The sequence below is a fragment of the Cynocephalus volans genome, chromosome 8 (assembly GCF_027409185.1).
Source record: "Cynocephalus volans isolate mCynVol1 chromosome 8, mCynVol1.pri, whole genome shotgun sequence".
Taxonomy (NCBI): domain Eukaryota; kingdom Metazoa; phylum Chordata; class Mammalia; order Dermoptera; family Cynocephalidae; genus Cynocephalus; species Cynocephalus volans.
This window is the reverse complement of record NC_084467.1, coordinates 96,206,447-96,222,160: the sequence shown is the minus strand read 5'-3', so window position 1 is coordinate 96,222,160 and position 15,714 is coordinate 96,206,447. Positions and strand designations below refer to the sequence as shown.

The 15,714-nt window shown below is 37.7% G+C and overlaps 1 protein-coding gene across 1 annotated transcript; it reads left to right on the top strand.

Moving 5' to 3' along the window:
* The first annotated feature begins 607 nt into the window (after positions 1–607).
* On the top strand, positions 608–9,020 carry TAF13 (TATA-box binding protein associated factor 13). The gene is made up of 4 exons (XM_063106382.1): positions 608–693; positions 1,551–1,629; positions 5,267–5,364; positions 7,799–9,020. The coding sequence occupies exons 1-4, from the start codon at positions 667–669 to the stop codon at positions 7,967–7,969; spliced, it is 375 nt and encodes a 124-aa protein (XP_062962452.1). The 5' UTR covers positions 608–666; the 3' UTR covers positions 7,970–9,020.
* Positions 9,021–15,714: the final 6,694 nt, after the last annotated feature.

Here is a 15,714-nt window from a genome sequence, read left to right as displayed (position 1 = left end):
TTCTCAGAAATTATCTTTTTTTTTCACTCACCAAATGAAATGTTCAGCAGGGCATTCAGAAATCGTGTATATGAACAAATTTTCGTTTTGTGGCATTATATTTTATATTCGTAGCTCTAGCCTTCTAATGCCTTGGTTTTCCTAATTATTGTTCTGACCAAGAACCTTCCCACAAAATTGTAAATCTCAGTCTAGGGATACCGCCCCCTCAGGAACTAGTAGTGAAGCACAGAATCCCCCAGTGCTTAGCACAGTGCTTGGAAATAAACAGTGGAACCGTCAAGTCGTTGAAATTTTTTATATACACCCCTCGGTCGACCAAGGACCACTGGCTAGCCCTCCTATGATCCATGGCTTCGCAGTCCCGAATCAGGAAACAGTGATTCAATACGCAGAAGCAAATTTAGGGTGACAGCGAAATACGAGTACATGCCACCTAACTCATGACTTCCTTTTCTTTGTAATTTTTAATTCCTCCTTCGGGATTACAGAGCCAGGAGCACGTCCCTCCTCTCCTAGGGACTGTCTCGGCTCCGCCTCTACCGCCGGCGGGGGCCGGTCTAGGCCCCGCCCCGGCCCCGCGCGTCACCGGAAGTGAGGCAGCGGAAGTGGTAAAACCCGCGGGGAGCGAGCCGGAGGGGCACAGCTGGTTGGTGGGCTGGTGGGATGGCAGATGAGGAAGAAGACCCTACCGTGAGTGACCTCCTCTGTCTCGACCCTCTCTTTTTTTCACTTCCTCGGGCTTGGTAGAGGAGGCAGAGTTCAGAATCGGGTCTGTTTTCCTTAGTGAGTTCAGCTGAGGAAATTCGGGGACTTCATGCCTTGCTTTCCCTTCGGATTCACCATTTCAGTCTGTATGGCAGGATGTGAAGGGAGAGTAGGAAGGTGGCCCCTTTCCCTTTGGTTTTGGTCTATATCTGACAGACACCCTTTGAAGCACCTACAGCATCATCAGAGGTCAAAACTAATATTTGTTAGCGCTCATTACGAACAATCAGTTCAACTGCGAACAAAACTGTATACTTATTGTGAAGGAGTGGAAAAAATAATGGACCGAAAGCCAGGGAGCCTGGATTTCAAAATATCCATTCATTCTGAGCAAGTTATTTAACTTTGAGCACCGGTTTTCTTTTCATGAAATAGGGTTAAGGCTTACTTAATCGTAGTTTTTAGCACTGTCTAAGCAGGTGCTTAGTAAACGTTAGTTTTGCTTACTACAGGGAGGTAGACTGATTCTGTATCAACCCTTTAACAGTAACACTGTCTAGCAATAGGTCAACTTAGTTGGCTAAGAAAAAAAAAGAACCTATGGTCATTAGAACTCTTACATGTAGAGGCAGTAAGATTTTTGCTAGGGATATTGTAGAGGCCATAGCTGCATGAGTTGGAAGTTGAACTAGTTTTTAAGGCCCCTGCAGTCCTAAGGTTTCATGATTTTTTGCTGTTTGCTTTAGGTTTTCTGGCCTGATATCAGTTTTGAAAATGAAAAAAATCGTTAATTAAAATATCAAATGCAATGCAATAACTTGTGTATACATTTTAACTTCTAGTTTGAGGAAGAAAATGAAGAAATTGGAGGAGGTGCAGAAGGTGGACAGGGTAAAAGAAAGAGACTTTTTTCTAAAGAATGTAAGTTTTATTTGACAATGATTTTATTATAGATGATGAAGACTTTTGGACATGTCCTTTCAAAGTAGGTTTATTGTTCTGTATGTGTTTCCCTGTAGGGACAGTCTTCTCAGACTTGCCTGTAAAATTCTGTTTAGCTTTTGAATCATAGACAGTAACTATCATAACCCCAATTGTATGTTTGTCTTTGTGTATATATATGTGTGTATGCATATACTTTTTTTCTTTAAGTGAGGAAACATGATCAGTGTTTTAATTCAGGGCAGAACATGTATCTGTTAATTTCTCTGCACCTTACTTTTGTAGCAGTACAAGCTGAGACTCCTTTGACTGTAAGCCACTGGTAATGATGTATCCCAGAACAGATACTGGGAGTAGGAACTAAATTTGGGCTTTGGATTAAGGCAATGAACAAGGCAGTGAGGTGGTGAACAGTGAGGCATTAAAATGGCATAGAGATTATAATGTATTGGTCATCTGTCCTACTCCCTCAGTAAATAGGTTTGACACTTTTTGGCAGCAGGAAGAGGAAGGGAGAGCTGCTGCTACTGTTGATGGTCCAGGCCAGTTCCTGAAAGACACCATGAGAATGTGCTCTCCCTCTCCTGGTCTTTTACATTACAGCCATGGCTGAGTATTGAGAGACAAGGCAGTACAGATATATGAATCTGTTTATTTATGAGAGCTGGTTTATTTAGGCTGGGTCAGACATGAGCAGTTTCCACACGCTCTAGAAACTGTAGGACCGTTATGTCTTTTTTTTTTTTAAACCATCCAAATTCTTTTCTATGTCTCAGTTTTTCACCCAAAGTTGACCACTCCTTATTCTATTTCTCTGATGCTATTTACTTCGTTTGTATGTGATTTTACTTATGTCAGCATAAGAAGGGATCCCTACACCAGAGCATCCCAGAGTGATGCTTGCATAGTTGGTTATTAGCAAAGACCTTTGTTCTACTTTTATTACTTTATTTTTGTGATGACAGCAATTTGGAATTTTCAGTCTTCTTGTCTTACCTGAATCTTTATATATCTTACTGACCAAGAACTGTTCTCCTAAACTTTTTTTTTCTTTTGCTAAATATACCACAGAATTTCAATGTATTCACTGGCATTTGTTTATGCCTTTACAGACCCTTTACCCCGTATACAGTGTACATACTTCCTGTATAACACGAGTTTCCCTTTTCCAGTAAAATTTATTTTTCTGCCGGTGAATTCTACCCATCAAAATGTTAGTGACAGTATTTCTGAAAATATTTAAGGAAAGATAGTAAGCTAGAGTGGATAATTCTGGCAGACATCATTAACCAAGTGATTAAAGTTAGCATCACCAGTAATATATTGACATCATGTATTTTTGATATGATGTATTAAGATGGCACATAATCTTTGTATCCTTTCTGGTAATGTACAAGAATAAACTCAATCTAATCATGAGAAAACATCAAACAAACACAAACTGAGGGACAGTCTACAAGATAACTGGCCAGTATACTTCAAAAGTGTTAAGGTCTTGAAAGACAGGGAAAGGCCAAGAAACTGTCACAGAATTGAGGAAACTAAGTAGGCATGACAGCTAAATAGTGTGGGATCCTGGAACAAAAAAGAGTAGTAGTGGAAAAACCAGTACAATCTGAATAAGGTCTGTACTCATACCAGTGTTAATTTCTTAGTTTTGATAAATGTCTATGGTTATATAAGATGTTAACATAAGGGGAAGCTGGATATAGGGTATATGGGCACTTTGTTATTTTTGCAACTCATCTATAAGTCTAAAGTTATCTTTTCTAAAAAAGGCAAAAAGAATATTACAGAATCAAAAAAAGAAAATATTGGCTTCTGTGTTTGTTTTCTTCCTTGTGTCTGGATCTAAAGGTTCTTGCCAGTGTAAACCCTAGAGATACATCACCCTTTCTTTTCTTCTCTAGTCCTGTTCTACTTTCTTCTCTTTTCACTTCTACCAGTTTTTGTTTCTCCTAAATAGGAATTACTCTTAATGTACTCATTCCTTCCTTCAGAAGTGTTCTAGATGTTCCTTCCTTTTTTAAATAATGTAAAACTTATATACAGTAAGTTGTACAAGTGTTGAGTGAACAGCTTGATGAATTTTACATCTGTATGAGGGTACAGAAAGTTCGTGGAATTTTACATCTGTACGAGGGTACTTCAGAAAGTTCCTAAAGAACTTTTAGGAGGGGCTGGTGGGTTAGCTCACTTGTGAGAGCATGGTGTTGGTAACACCAAGGTCACGGGTTCAGATCCCCTTACCTAGTAATCACCAAAAAAAAAAAAAAAGTTCATGGAGAGATTCATATTATCTTTTAATTCTATTTTTTCTACAAACTTTTTGAAGTACCCTCGTATATACACACTTGTAACCATCACGTAGATCAAGATACACACTTGTAACCATCACGTAGATCAGCATTCAATAGCATTTCTTAACATTTACATACCCCTTTGAGAATCTGATAAAAATTATAATTCTTATTTCTAGAAATTTGTACATATACAGATAATGTATAAAATTTTTCTATGTAATTTCACGGGAGATTCAATGATATCTTGACGCTTGTTTGTGGACTAACTGGAAATTTATAGACTACAGCATAAGAATCCATATGGATCCCATCCGTCCTAAACTACTAAGAAGTGTAATACTGTTGTGGGTAGGAGTAGAATCTGGAACCAGATCAGCTGGGTTCAAATTCAAGTTCCATCTTTTACTAGCTGTATGATCTTGGGTAAATCACTTAACTTGGTGCCTCAATTTTCTCATCTATAGAATGGGATAATAATAGTATCTACCTCAAAGGATTGTTGTGAGGATTAAATGAGTTATATATATAAAGGACTTAAAATAGTCCTTGGCATATGGTAAGGGCTATATGTGTTTTAAATATTAGCAGTTATTTTTATTATTCTGCATTAGACTTTTCTTCTCTTTCACATTTTCTATGTTTCCTTCATTTGAAGCCTGAAAGGGCTTTGCTAGTAATTGCATTGATCTAGGAAATAAAATGTCAAGATTCTTTGTAATAAACCCTCTGCTTTCTCCTGATTACCCTGTTTCTTCCCATAGAAGGTAATTGTTTCACTTTTTCTCGTGTCCTTTCCCCTATGCTAATATCAGAAAGGATTCTGCTTTCTCTTTTCCAATGCCCCACTGCCATACCCACGCACAGAAAACACTTCCAGGAAAGGCTAAGCTGTTGCTACCCGTTTTGTCCCTGCCATGACAGAGTCTTCTACTTAAAGGTATTCTGGTTGGTTAAAGCATGGTGCTGATAACACCAAGGTCCAGGATTCAATTCCTGTACTGGCCAGGCACCAAAAAAAAGGTACTCTCGGGTTGCTGGTAAGTAGATAATAGAGATTAGGAAAAAAATATTGACATGAGGGTTCAGTAGCTGGGAAGGAAGGAGAGTTTTGTTGGAGGCTAGGTGGGAACAGTTGGTCATAAGAATGTAGTTGAAGCCTTTACATGAAAACCCATATTGGAGTCAACAAATACAATGTAAATATGTTTTTATACCAATACCATCTATAACTTGGTTCAGTTCTAGTTTATGTGAAGACAGTGTTGGTCAAATTGTTAAATCTGTTCAAGTAAACAAGTGATTGTCTTTTATAGTACGATGTATGATGTATGGGTTTGGAGATGATCAGAATCCTTATACCGAATCAGTGGATATTCTTGAAGACCTTGTCATAGAGTTCATCACTGAGATGGTAAGATTCTTTTGTTGGTCTTAGTTAGGATTTGAAATTCTAAGCTTATGTCAGCCTTTTGAAATAAGCTATCCATTTGAGCGGCTGTTTTGTGGAAGTTACTGGTCATTATTTATCATTAAAAATTATCATGTATATTCCACCCCTTCCTCCTGAATTTTATTTATAAAGACATTATAAAGACATTGAGGGGCCAGCCCGTGGCTCACTCGGGAGAGTGTGGTGCTGATAACACCAAGGCCCATGGGTTCGGATCCCATATAGGGATGGCTGGTTAGCTCACTTGGGTGAGCGTGGTGCTGACAACACCAAGTCAAGGGTTAAGGTCCCCTTACCAGTCATCTTTAAAATAAAAAATAAAGTCATTGAATAAAATTAAAAATATTACCCATAATCCCATTATCCAACATAGTTTTTTTTCCCTTCTAGTCCAGTATTTTTGCTGTTTTTGTTTTTGTTTTTGGTGGCCCTTATGGTGTTCCAGTATTTATTTAAAGGTATGTAATCTTTTACTTAGTCATGATAATGATAACATTCTTTTTACTTAAAGTTTTATAATACATATTTCTTGTGTTCTAATCATAGTTTTTAGTAGCTACATAAAATTTGTTAAAATTGTTTTCTAATTTACTTAACCATTTCCTTTTTGTATAAGTTATTTACAGATTGTTTTATTTTTAATCTTGAATGATCATATTCATGAACTTTTCTCTCCCTCTCTTTTTTTTGGATATATTCTCAGGGATGGGATTACTGAGTTTGGTTTTATTTAGTTATTGTGAATTTTCACTCTGTGTTTTAGATTATTTCCATACTACAGAATAGAAGTGAAATTACTCAGAAAATATGCATTTTTAAAATCTTTTTTTCTATTTACAAAAGCAATTAATATCAATTAAATATAACTTAAAAAGTATAAAAAAGCACAGGAATAAAAATTTGTGATCCTTCCACTTAGAGACAACTAATACTAACATTTTGGTGAATGTCATTTTGTCTTTTTGCACATATTTTTAAACTTTTTATAAAACTGGAATTAATAGTACATATAGTCTTAGAACTTACTTTTTCCCTTTGGTAAGTCTAGAACATTTCCTGTCAATGCATAATACTCTGTGATATTTTTGTGGATAAATTTTTTCTTCTTTTTGGTGGCTGGCTGGTTCAGGGATTGAACCCTAGGCCTTGGTGTTATCAGCACCATGCTCTAACCAACTGAGCTCACTGGCCAGCCCTCTATAATATTTTTAATGGCTTCATAATATAAATTGAGTGTATGTATTCAAATTTGTTTACCCAGTGCCTTATTAAATATTTATTTTTCATTTTTTAGTTTCCATTATTTTTAGTCATTAGAAATAATGCTGATAAACCTTTGTTTTTGCACCGGAGGAGTATATAGTGTTGGGGGATGAAGTTTATTTATTTGATTTTAGGAAAACCCATCAATATTTGTTAGCTATTGAGACAGAAGACTCAACGCATAAATGAAATGGGTGGTGTATTAGTCCATTTTTGTTGCTTATAACAAAATACATGGAAACTGGGTGATTTACAAAGAGAACAAAATTTATTGTGTACAATTTCTGAGTCCGGGAAGTCGAAAGTCCATCTGGTGGTGGCAGAGTGACCCAGGGGTCTCACATTGCAAGATGGTGGAAGCAGAGAGAGCAGAGAGAGAGCAAGAGACAGACTCTCCTCTTCTTTTAAAGCCCTCAGAACCGTGCCCCTCACCACCATTTTTAATCCATTCACTATGGCATGGTCCTACAATCCAATCACCTCTTTAAGGCTCCACCTTTTGGGCCAGCCTGTGGCTCACTCGGGAGAGTATGGTGCTGATAACACCAAGGCCAAGGGTTTGGATCCCTACATAGGGATGGCCGGTTAGCTCACTGGGTGAATGTGGTGCTGACAACACCAAGTCAAGGGTTAAGATCCCCTTACTGGTCATCTTTAAAAAAAAAAAAAAGGCTCCACCTTTCAGTTACCATAAAAGGATTTCTCACCCTCTTAACAGTCACAGTGGGGGATAAGTTTCTAATACATAAAACTTGGGGGACATAATACAAGTTTCAGTGAGTTTTGTGGGGACATAATTCAATCCACTACAGGTGGTTACAAAGAAATTATAAAATTATTGTATAAGAATGAAGACCAAAACTATTATCAGGAAACAAAAACAGGAACATCAAAAAATTTGATAGTTTTAATGTCCTTAATATTTAAAAAATGCCTATGAAGCAAGAAGAGAAATACTGCTAATAACCCAGTAGAAAATGGACAAAGGACATGAATAAAAAGTTCACAAATGAATGACTATAATAATTAGAAGAGAAAATCTTCAACCTCACCAGGAACTTAATAAATGCAAATTAAAACAGTAAAATATTAGATTTTTAGAAGTTGAATTTCATTTGTTTCTTTATAATAGACTCACAAGGCTATGTCAATTGGAAGACAAGGTCGAGTACAAGTTGAAGATATCGTCTTTTTGATTCGAAAGGACCCAAGGAAGTTTGCTAGGGTTAAAGACTTGCTTACTATGAACGAAGAATTGAAACGAGCTAGAAAAGCATTTGATGAAGCAAACTATGGATCTTGACACCTGTTGTACTAAATGAAACTGCATTATCTTCCGGGGAAACCGTATATAATAATGGTGTATTTTCTACAATAAGGTTCTGATATCTAGGCATGTAAATGAAAGATGGAAAAACACAAAGTTTTCAGCGTTTATTTTCCTGTTTTCAATTTTAGAGTGATATTTGAGCCTTTAATTGCCTGCCTTTATATGACCATACTTGAATTACTTATTGGGTTTCAGTGACCACACATAAGTTAAAGTACCTTGCAAACCATGCAGTTCCTTCTGATTTTTACCACCTAAAGGATGAAGTAGTATTTATGTTTTAGGTATATATGTGCCATTGTAAGCTATAGTGTAGCTGTTTAATATGTGAAATCTAAATGGCATCTTTGACTCTATGATAATTGAGACATGTGCTTCATGCATTCTGAAGTTTTTAGACAGTAGTCTGAGAGGTTATTAAAGATAGTGAACTGGTTTGTGTTTCTTTTAAGGAGATGGTAATATAAATACAGTTTTTTGTAAGAATATTTATCTGTCTTAAAAGATAATTTGTTTTGATATTCTTTTCTTCAGATAACAAGAGTGATTTTTTTTTTGGAGAATCTAAAAGTTTTATATGAATGCTTTCATGTTGGAAGGCTTTTGATTTAAAACCTTTTGGAGCTTATAATGTACTATTTAAGTTTTTAAAGAACTCTTTCCCAGATCAAAGCTTGTAAAAACAAATGCTTTCAGTAGCAGGAATGGTATTGCTTTAAAGGCTGATGGCAGGATAAGCATTTGGAATAGTGTTTTATTAACATATTTGTCAGTACTTGTTCATTGTGGAAATGCATACTTGACTAATACCATATGTGGCTATGGAAACCACTTTTGTAGTTCAGGATATACAAGCTTTGTGTGTATTTAGCTTATTGTATTAAATTATTATTGTACTTAGCTTAAAATAAGGATTAAAAGTGGATTTAAAGAGATCACAATATTATTCTTTGTGAAAATGAACTTTTTTGTGTGCCCCTTGTAAATGTTATCTATAAATATTTGGAAAAATTTTACTTTCTTAACCGATTGATACAAGGAATAAAGTAAGAAAAACAGATTAATGCTTGAATTTGACTGTGATTTATAACCTTTTTTCCCCCAGAATTTTGTGCCCGTTACTGCTAATATGATAATTGTAGCTGCTTAATCTTGCTCAAAACTTTTTTCTATCTTATAGTGCACCTGAATTGATAATGGGAATACATAGCTAGGTTCATCTTTTTGTTACTTAAAAAAGCAAAAACCAATTGAAAAGCTACCCTGGTCTAAGCCAAAATCAACAATGGGAGTGGAATAATAAAAAATATCACTATTTTTGCTAATCAGGGCCTGCTTCACCCTGAAGAAGGAACTGGCAGTAACTGACACTAGTGGAGTCACACAGTACCATTAGTCTGTATTTACTTACCTTGTGCAGGGGGCTGCTATATGTTCACTGACTGACTTGAGTCAACGTCTCTCAGTCATTTTGAGTGTCATACTATTTTGCTAATGACCTTCACATGTAAGAAGTTTTTGTTTTTGTTTCTTTTTGGTGGCTGCCTGGTACAAGGATCCAAACCCTTGACACTGGTGTTATTAGCACTATACTATACTGATTGAGCTAACCAGCCAGCCCTTAAGAAGTTTTTTATGAGATTTTGTATTAAGACTTTTTTAGGTTGCAAGTGTATGCAAAACAACTTATTGGCTTACCTAACTGAAATATGGGAAAGAAGAGATGGAGCTGACTTCAGGCTTGACTGGATCTATGTATCTTAGGAGAATCAAGACTCACTATCTTCATGCTAATTTTGGTTTTACTCTGTGGTGAAGGAACATGATGGCCAGCAGTTCTAGGGTCCATCCTCACAACCCCAGATTGAGGGAGGGAATTCACTTCCAAATATGGAAAATTCCAAGCAAGGATTATGATTGTCCTGGCTCTGGTTATTTTCTACTTGGACCAATTACTGTGGCCAGGAAAAAGTTGTATTATAGTCTGGATCTCATGCCCCGCCTCTGTAGTGAAGAAGAGCTTGGAGTAGGGGTGGGACCAGGAAGTTGGATACTTCTATTAACAAAAAGGGAAAGGGAGTCTGGGCAGACAGAAATAACGGATGTGCACTGCCTTGATTCATGAGCTTACTTATTAACTGAATTCTGATAGTAAGGCGGCATGGCTGTCTTCCAGTATCTAGAGCTGTACTCTATGATATGGTAGCCACTAGTTACATGTGGCTGTTTAAATTTAATTAAGTAAAATTAAAATTGAGTTCCTCAGTTGCATTTGCTGTATTTCAAGTGCTCAATAGCTCCCTGGCTAGTGGCTGCTACATTGGAGATGCTGATACAGAATATTTCCATCATCATAGAAAATTCTTTTGAACAGTGCTGATCTAGAGTGTATAGATGCTCTCTCCTAAGTTAATTCACTTTTTGTAATCAACTTTTGCCAATTTGTCTTACCTTTTGTCAAAAGTTGATTACATGTTGAAGCTGGGGGCTCATTATACTATTTTATTATTTGCAGTATTATTTTAAAGCAAATCCCAGATATAATTGTATCATTTCATCTATAACTACTTCGGTATGTATTTTTTTTGGCAGGGCCAGCCGTCCGGTATGGAGCTCTGAACCAGTGACCTTGGTGTCATAAGGTTGCACTCTAATCAACTGAGCTAACCAGCCAGCCCTTCAGTATGTATTTCTAACAAAAAGGTTAAAAAGGTAGCCCAAATGCTATCATCAAACCCTATCAAAAATTAACACTAATTCCTCAATATGCCATCTAATACCTAATCCCTGTTTAAATCTTCCAGGTTTGTCTCAAAAATATCTTTTTTTTGCAGATGGCCGGTACGGGGATCCCAACTTGTGACCTTGGTGTGTTCTGACCAACTGAGCTAACCAGCCAGCCCTCAATGTATCTTTTTTGAGTTTGCGTATTAGTTTCGTTTTTTATTGCTGCTGCAACAAATTACTACTCATTTAGTGACTTACACTTATTATGTTACTGGTTCTTTAGGTCAGAAGTCTGACACTAGCCTCTGTAGGCCACAATATTAGTTCTAAGCATAGAAATTTTTAAATGGGGGAAATAACTCAGTTGGCCTGCCATCAGTGAAGAAGGGTGTTGCTTGGAGTCATTCGGCCATTTTCTAAGAGGCCTCTGGAGGCTGCATTACTTGGGTGAATATACTGTAGTACAGAGTTCCATTTGCAGCATTGCAAGCTTGGAAACTGATTTTATCAGCAAACCGAGAGCGTTTTCTATCTTTCGGGGTGGCCTCAGAAACCAAGTTCATAGGACCAATGTATGAAAATGGATACCAGTTTACAGATGTAAGTAAAACTTGCACCTGTATGACCCACACATTCTTCCCTTCTCTAGGTGGACACATGTAGAAAACTGAAACAGAATTATGAAGTTGAATCATAATGAGGGGAGTTACATGAATGCATTGTCTATAGCATCAGGTAAGATAGGATAGGGTTAATATAGAAACAGGAAAAATGGCCCACCAGGGCCTGAAGCAATGCGCATTGAGGGATGGATGGCCTTGGGAGCCACCTTCAGGACTGACTTGTTACACTGGAAACTTGGCTTGACAATACCTATCCAAGCATTGTCAGTGTTTGTCACTTTGAGGTGACTGCATATCTCTAATTCATTTAAATGTTGGTAATTCAAAGCAGACAATTTTCCTTCAAAAAATTCTCAGGGAAGCTTCATAGTTGCTCATAAGAGCTAACAACGCTGAACATTGTGCCTGAAAATCAAGAACTTTTAAAGCTCTGCCTGCATCCCAGAACATTCCTAGTTTTGTGGGCCTGATTTTCTTAGGGTCCTCATGCTTTCCTTCTTGCCGTAAAAGAAGACTGGTGGAGTGGATAATCAGTGAACAAAGTGTTACATGTGTTGCTGAAAGCTGCTGCTTTTTCTGGGTCCTAGTAAATGACTACATAAGCGATTTAGACTGTTAAATTATGGAATAGAATCAAGGAAAAAGTTTTGATACATCAGATGAGTGTTTATTAAACACCTACTGTATTTGAGGCATAGCACATATACCATTTTGATATGTGGTATGTGGATAAATACAATTCTAAAGTTATAGAAATGAAGTAAGCAAATTTTTTTTTTTCTTTAAAATTCTTTTCCTTATGGGAGCAAACTTCTTATATTATCAGTAAACTGATAGGAGTTTCAATTGGAACTTTTGTACAGAATCCCGTGTTATTTGTAGCACTGAAACTTCCGTGTACATACTCACTTTATTATACTTATGCAGAGAGCCTGGTAAACTGCCTTGAAATCATTGGGGGGCATTCTTTTAGGATAGGGAGAACAATTGATTAAAAAAAAAAAAATTTTGTCATTTGCTTTTGCTTGGTCATTTTAGATAACTGAAATTTTATTAGGAAAGAGCATACCTAGTTATTCACTAAACTCTAAAAGAAATGCTAATACTAAATTCTTCTGAAGGAGGATTTTTGTAAGTATTTTGGCAGTATGCAAATGTACAGTAAGACACCTACCCAGACATATTTTGGTGAATCTCTATATTTCTTCCATACCAGTTCATCTTAAATGGTCTCAAGCTTATTACTAGACACTTACTTTATCCCAAAACAGCTATCTGAAATTATGATGCTTAATGTGCTTTATGTATTATTAACATTTTCTAACATTTAGTTTCCCTTTTTTTTGAATTTCAGTATATTTCAGTGACTCGATTAAAATGGGATATTTATTTTTTCCAAAGTAAAATATTTATTTTTATCTTCAATACATCAGATATTTATTTAATATAAATAAAACCACATCTCTTTTATGTTGAAACAAGAATGTATTTTTGTCTGCTAGGTTTAACCATTGACCTGTAACTTAAGCTTCTGCTTAAGGTTCTAGCTAGGAGCCCTGGTACAGCCAGGTAATTCTACCTCTATAATCTTTGAATCTGTCTGAAGGAGAAGCAGCAGTGGTGGTACTTTGTTTTCTCAAAGCTAGGGCACTACTGGCTCTGAAGCACAAAGCTCTTTGATGTGTGTATGTATGTGTGTGTATTCTAGTAACGAGAGTGAAACTTTTAAAACAAGTTCCCTTATCCCCTGAACTGCCCTGAACTCGTTGAGGCAAGATTTCCTAGTTTGGGCTTGTGCTCAGATTCCTTTCTACTACTTGGGGAAAACCAAAAGCTTCTATTTCCCTTTTTCAAAACGAGATTTGAGAAGCATATTAAAGGGGTGCACCTTAGCCTATAGGCATTTGTCACAAGGCACCATGAATCATTCTGTCATGTTAGAACCTGCATTCCCAAACCACACCTAACCTAGTTCCTGACCCAGAGTTAGCATTCAGTAAATATTTGGTGAATAATTGAGGCAATACCTCAGGATCTAAGGACAGTCCTTCATCTAAGAAAGCCTTGTCCTTTCTGAACAATTCACTGCTATTGCAGCAACCAGAGGGAAAGACAAGAAGATCTAATCTTAACCAGTGTGGCTGAGTATAGGAGGAAAGGTGATACCTTAGGCTAACAAGCTATTAAGGTTGTAGTGTAAAACTTGATGTTACATCAGGAAGCAAACATACAGTCAATGCATTTATCAGTGCACAAGTGTTAAGGTATGCCAGATGTCTCATATTTCAGTGCCTGGTTCCTTCCCTCCTTCCATTCACTTTTTCCAGAAATATAATGGTTATGTATTTGCTTTTGACAGTGCTGGTTATTATTTATTGAAGATATAGATGCAAATAACACTATGCCATAGGGTATGGGGAATATAAACATAAATAAGACCTCTTATCCTCCCTACCTTTTTAGAATAGGGTCCATTTTCTTTCCTTTTTTTTTTTAAAAGATGACTGATAAGGGGATCTTAACCCTTGACTTGGTGCTGTCAGCACCACGCTCTCCCAAGTGAGCTAACCGGCCATACCTATATAGGGATCCGAACCCTTGGCCTTGGTATTGTCAGCACCATACTCTCCCAAGTGAGCCACGGGCCGGCCCCTAGAATAGGGTCCATTTTCTTTCTTTTTTTTTTTTTTGTCGTTTTTGTGACCGGCACTCAGCCAGTGAGTGCACCGGTCATTCCCATATAGGATCCGAACCCGCAGCGGGAGCGTCGCCGCGCTCCCAGCGCCGCACCCTACCGAGTGCGCCACGGGCTAGGCCCGAATAGGGTCCATTTTCAAACTAAAATTTCCAGTTGACACAGTGAGGTAGAGTGGAAAAAGGTTTTAAGAGTCACAGTAGTTAAAATCCTGGCTCTGCTTCATATCAGCTGGGTGATACTGGGCAAGTTATTTCCTTTCCTCTCTGAAATGGGAATAATTAACAGGCATCTTAAGGGAGATTGTAAGGCTTAAATGAGAACACAGGCAAAGCACTTCATTTTGTGCTTAATGAATGCCAAAACCAATCTAGTACCAGATCATATTCTTCTCTTTTATTAGTGCTCAAATATTTGTCAGATTGTCCCTGATTAGTAACTTTCTAGTTCTACTTGAAGATTTAAATATTTAAATGATGCTGATATTTGCAACTGCTATTGTTTGAGAGTCAAGATTTAGAGACTGTTTCTTAGATGAATGATATTGGCAAAATGATTGAGAGACTATTTCCAGGATATATCACATCTGCCCACTTTTTCAATTTAACATTCTGTAAAGTGTTTTTGTTAGCTTATTTTGTCTTGTTTTCAATATCAAGACCCTAGGTAACATTAAATTGTATTTAATATTTATTTGCCTGTCACTTATCATTGAGAGGTTTCATAATGAAGACTTTCTTCCAGAGGTTAATCAAAACTAGGCAGTTGAAGCTTTGCAGTTCAGCTTTTGTGCATTGTTTTTCCTGAATTTCTAAATATTTTTCTTAGAACCTTTTCCTCAAGCTACTGCTTCTTTTATCTTAAATTGGACAAAATTCTTCCTTTTCAGAAATGTTTTTGATGTTTATTCTCTTTACCAGTCTCTTTAACCCCATTTCCCCTTTTGGGGATGCCCAGCTCACTCTGGCCTTAAATTGGCCATTGTGAGGACAAGGTTCTCACAGGTTTGTGTCACTGCTTTCTTCCTTAGCTCTATATGGATATACCCCCTGATTATTTAATTCAGCTCGGCTGAGCATCACATATATTTGTGGAATACTATGGCACCTATTGGGTGGGAGTAAGGGGCTTACAATCAAAAGGTGTGGACAAAAACTGTGAACGTGTTACGTAACTGAAAAATGCTTCAAGGCTTTACAAAATGAGAAATCAGGTAAGGGACAAATAAGCTACTGGAGTTTTCAGGGAGGAAGTGGGGCCTGGAAAAGCGGAGAGAGAGGAGCAGGAGGCAAGATTTATTTCATTAGCCTTCATTAATAGATTATTGGGGAGGAGTACCAAGAGTCAATACTGATGTGTAGATGACTTCTGTCTTTGGAAGTGACAACCCTGTCTGCACTATTTCGGGACACAAAGTCAGCGGCCGGGGATGGGTCTGCGACCTTGCCACCGGTCTCTCACCCAATTGCCGCGCCCGCTCTTCCCAGCGAGTCCGGATGGTCCCAGGAACAGCGGCCCGCAGCCCGGGCCTCCAGGCCTGCCCCCGCCCCGCCTCGCCCCGCCCCGCCCCGCCCCGGCTCCGGGCCCGCCCATCAGACGCTCCCTTCGGCGCAGGCACTTGCCTGGCCGCCCCGCACGGCGGGGTCCTGAGGCTCCTCGGGGGAACGCGGCGA

Excerpts from the sequence above, each read along its gene's own strand:
- TAF13 (XM_063106382.1), top strand. The coding sequence starts at position 667 with ATGGCAGATGAGGAAGAAGACCCTACC. Across the intron at positions 694-1,550 it reads ATGAGGAAGAAGACCCTACC|TTTGAGGAAGAAAATGAAGA; the intron begins GTGAGTGACCTC and ends TTTAACTTCTAG. Across the intron at positions 1,630-5,266 it reads GAGACTTTTTTCTAAAGAAT|TACGATGTATGATGTATGGG; the intron begins GTAAGTTTTATT and ends TGTCTTTTATAG.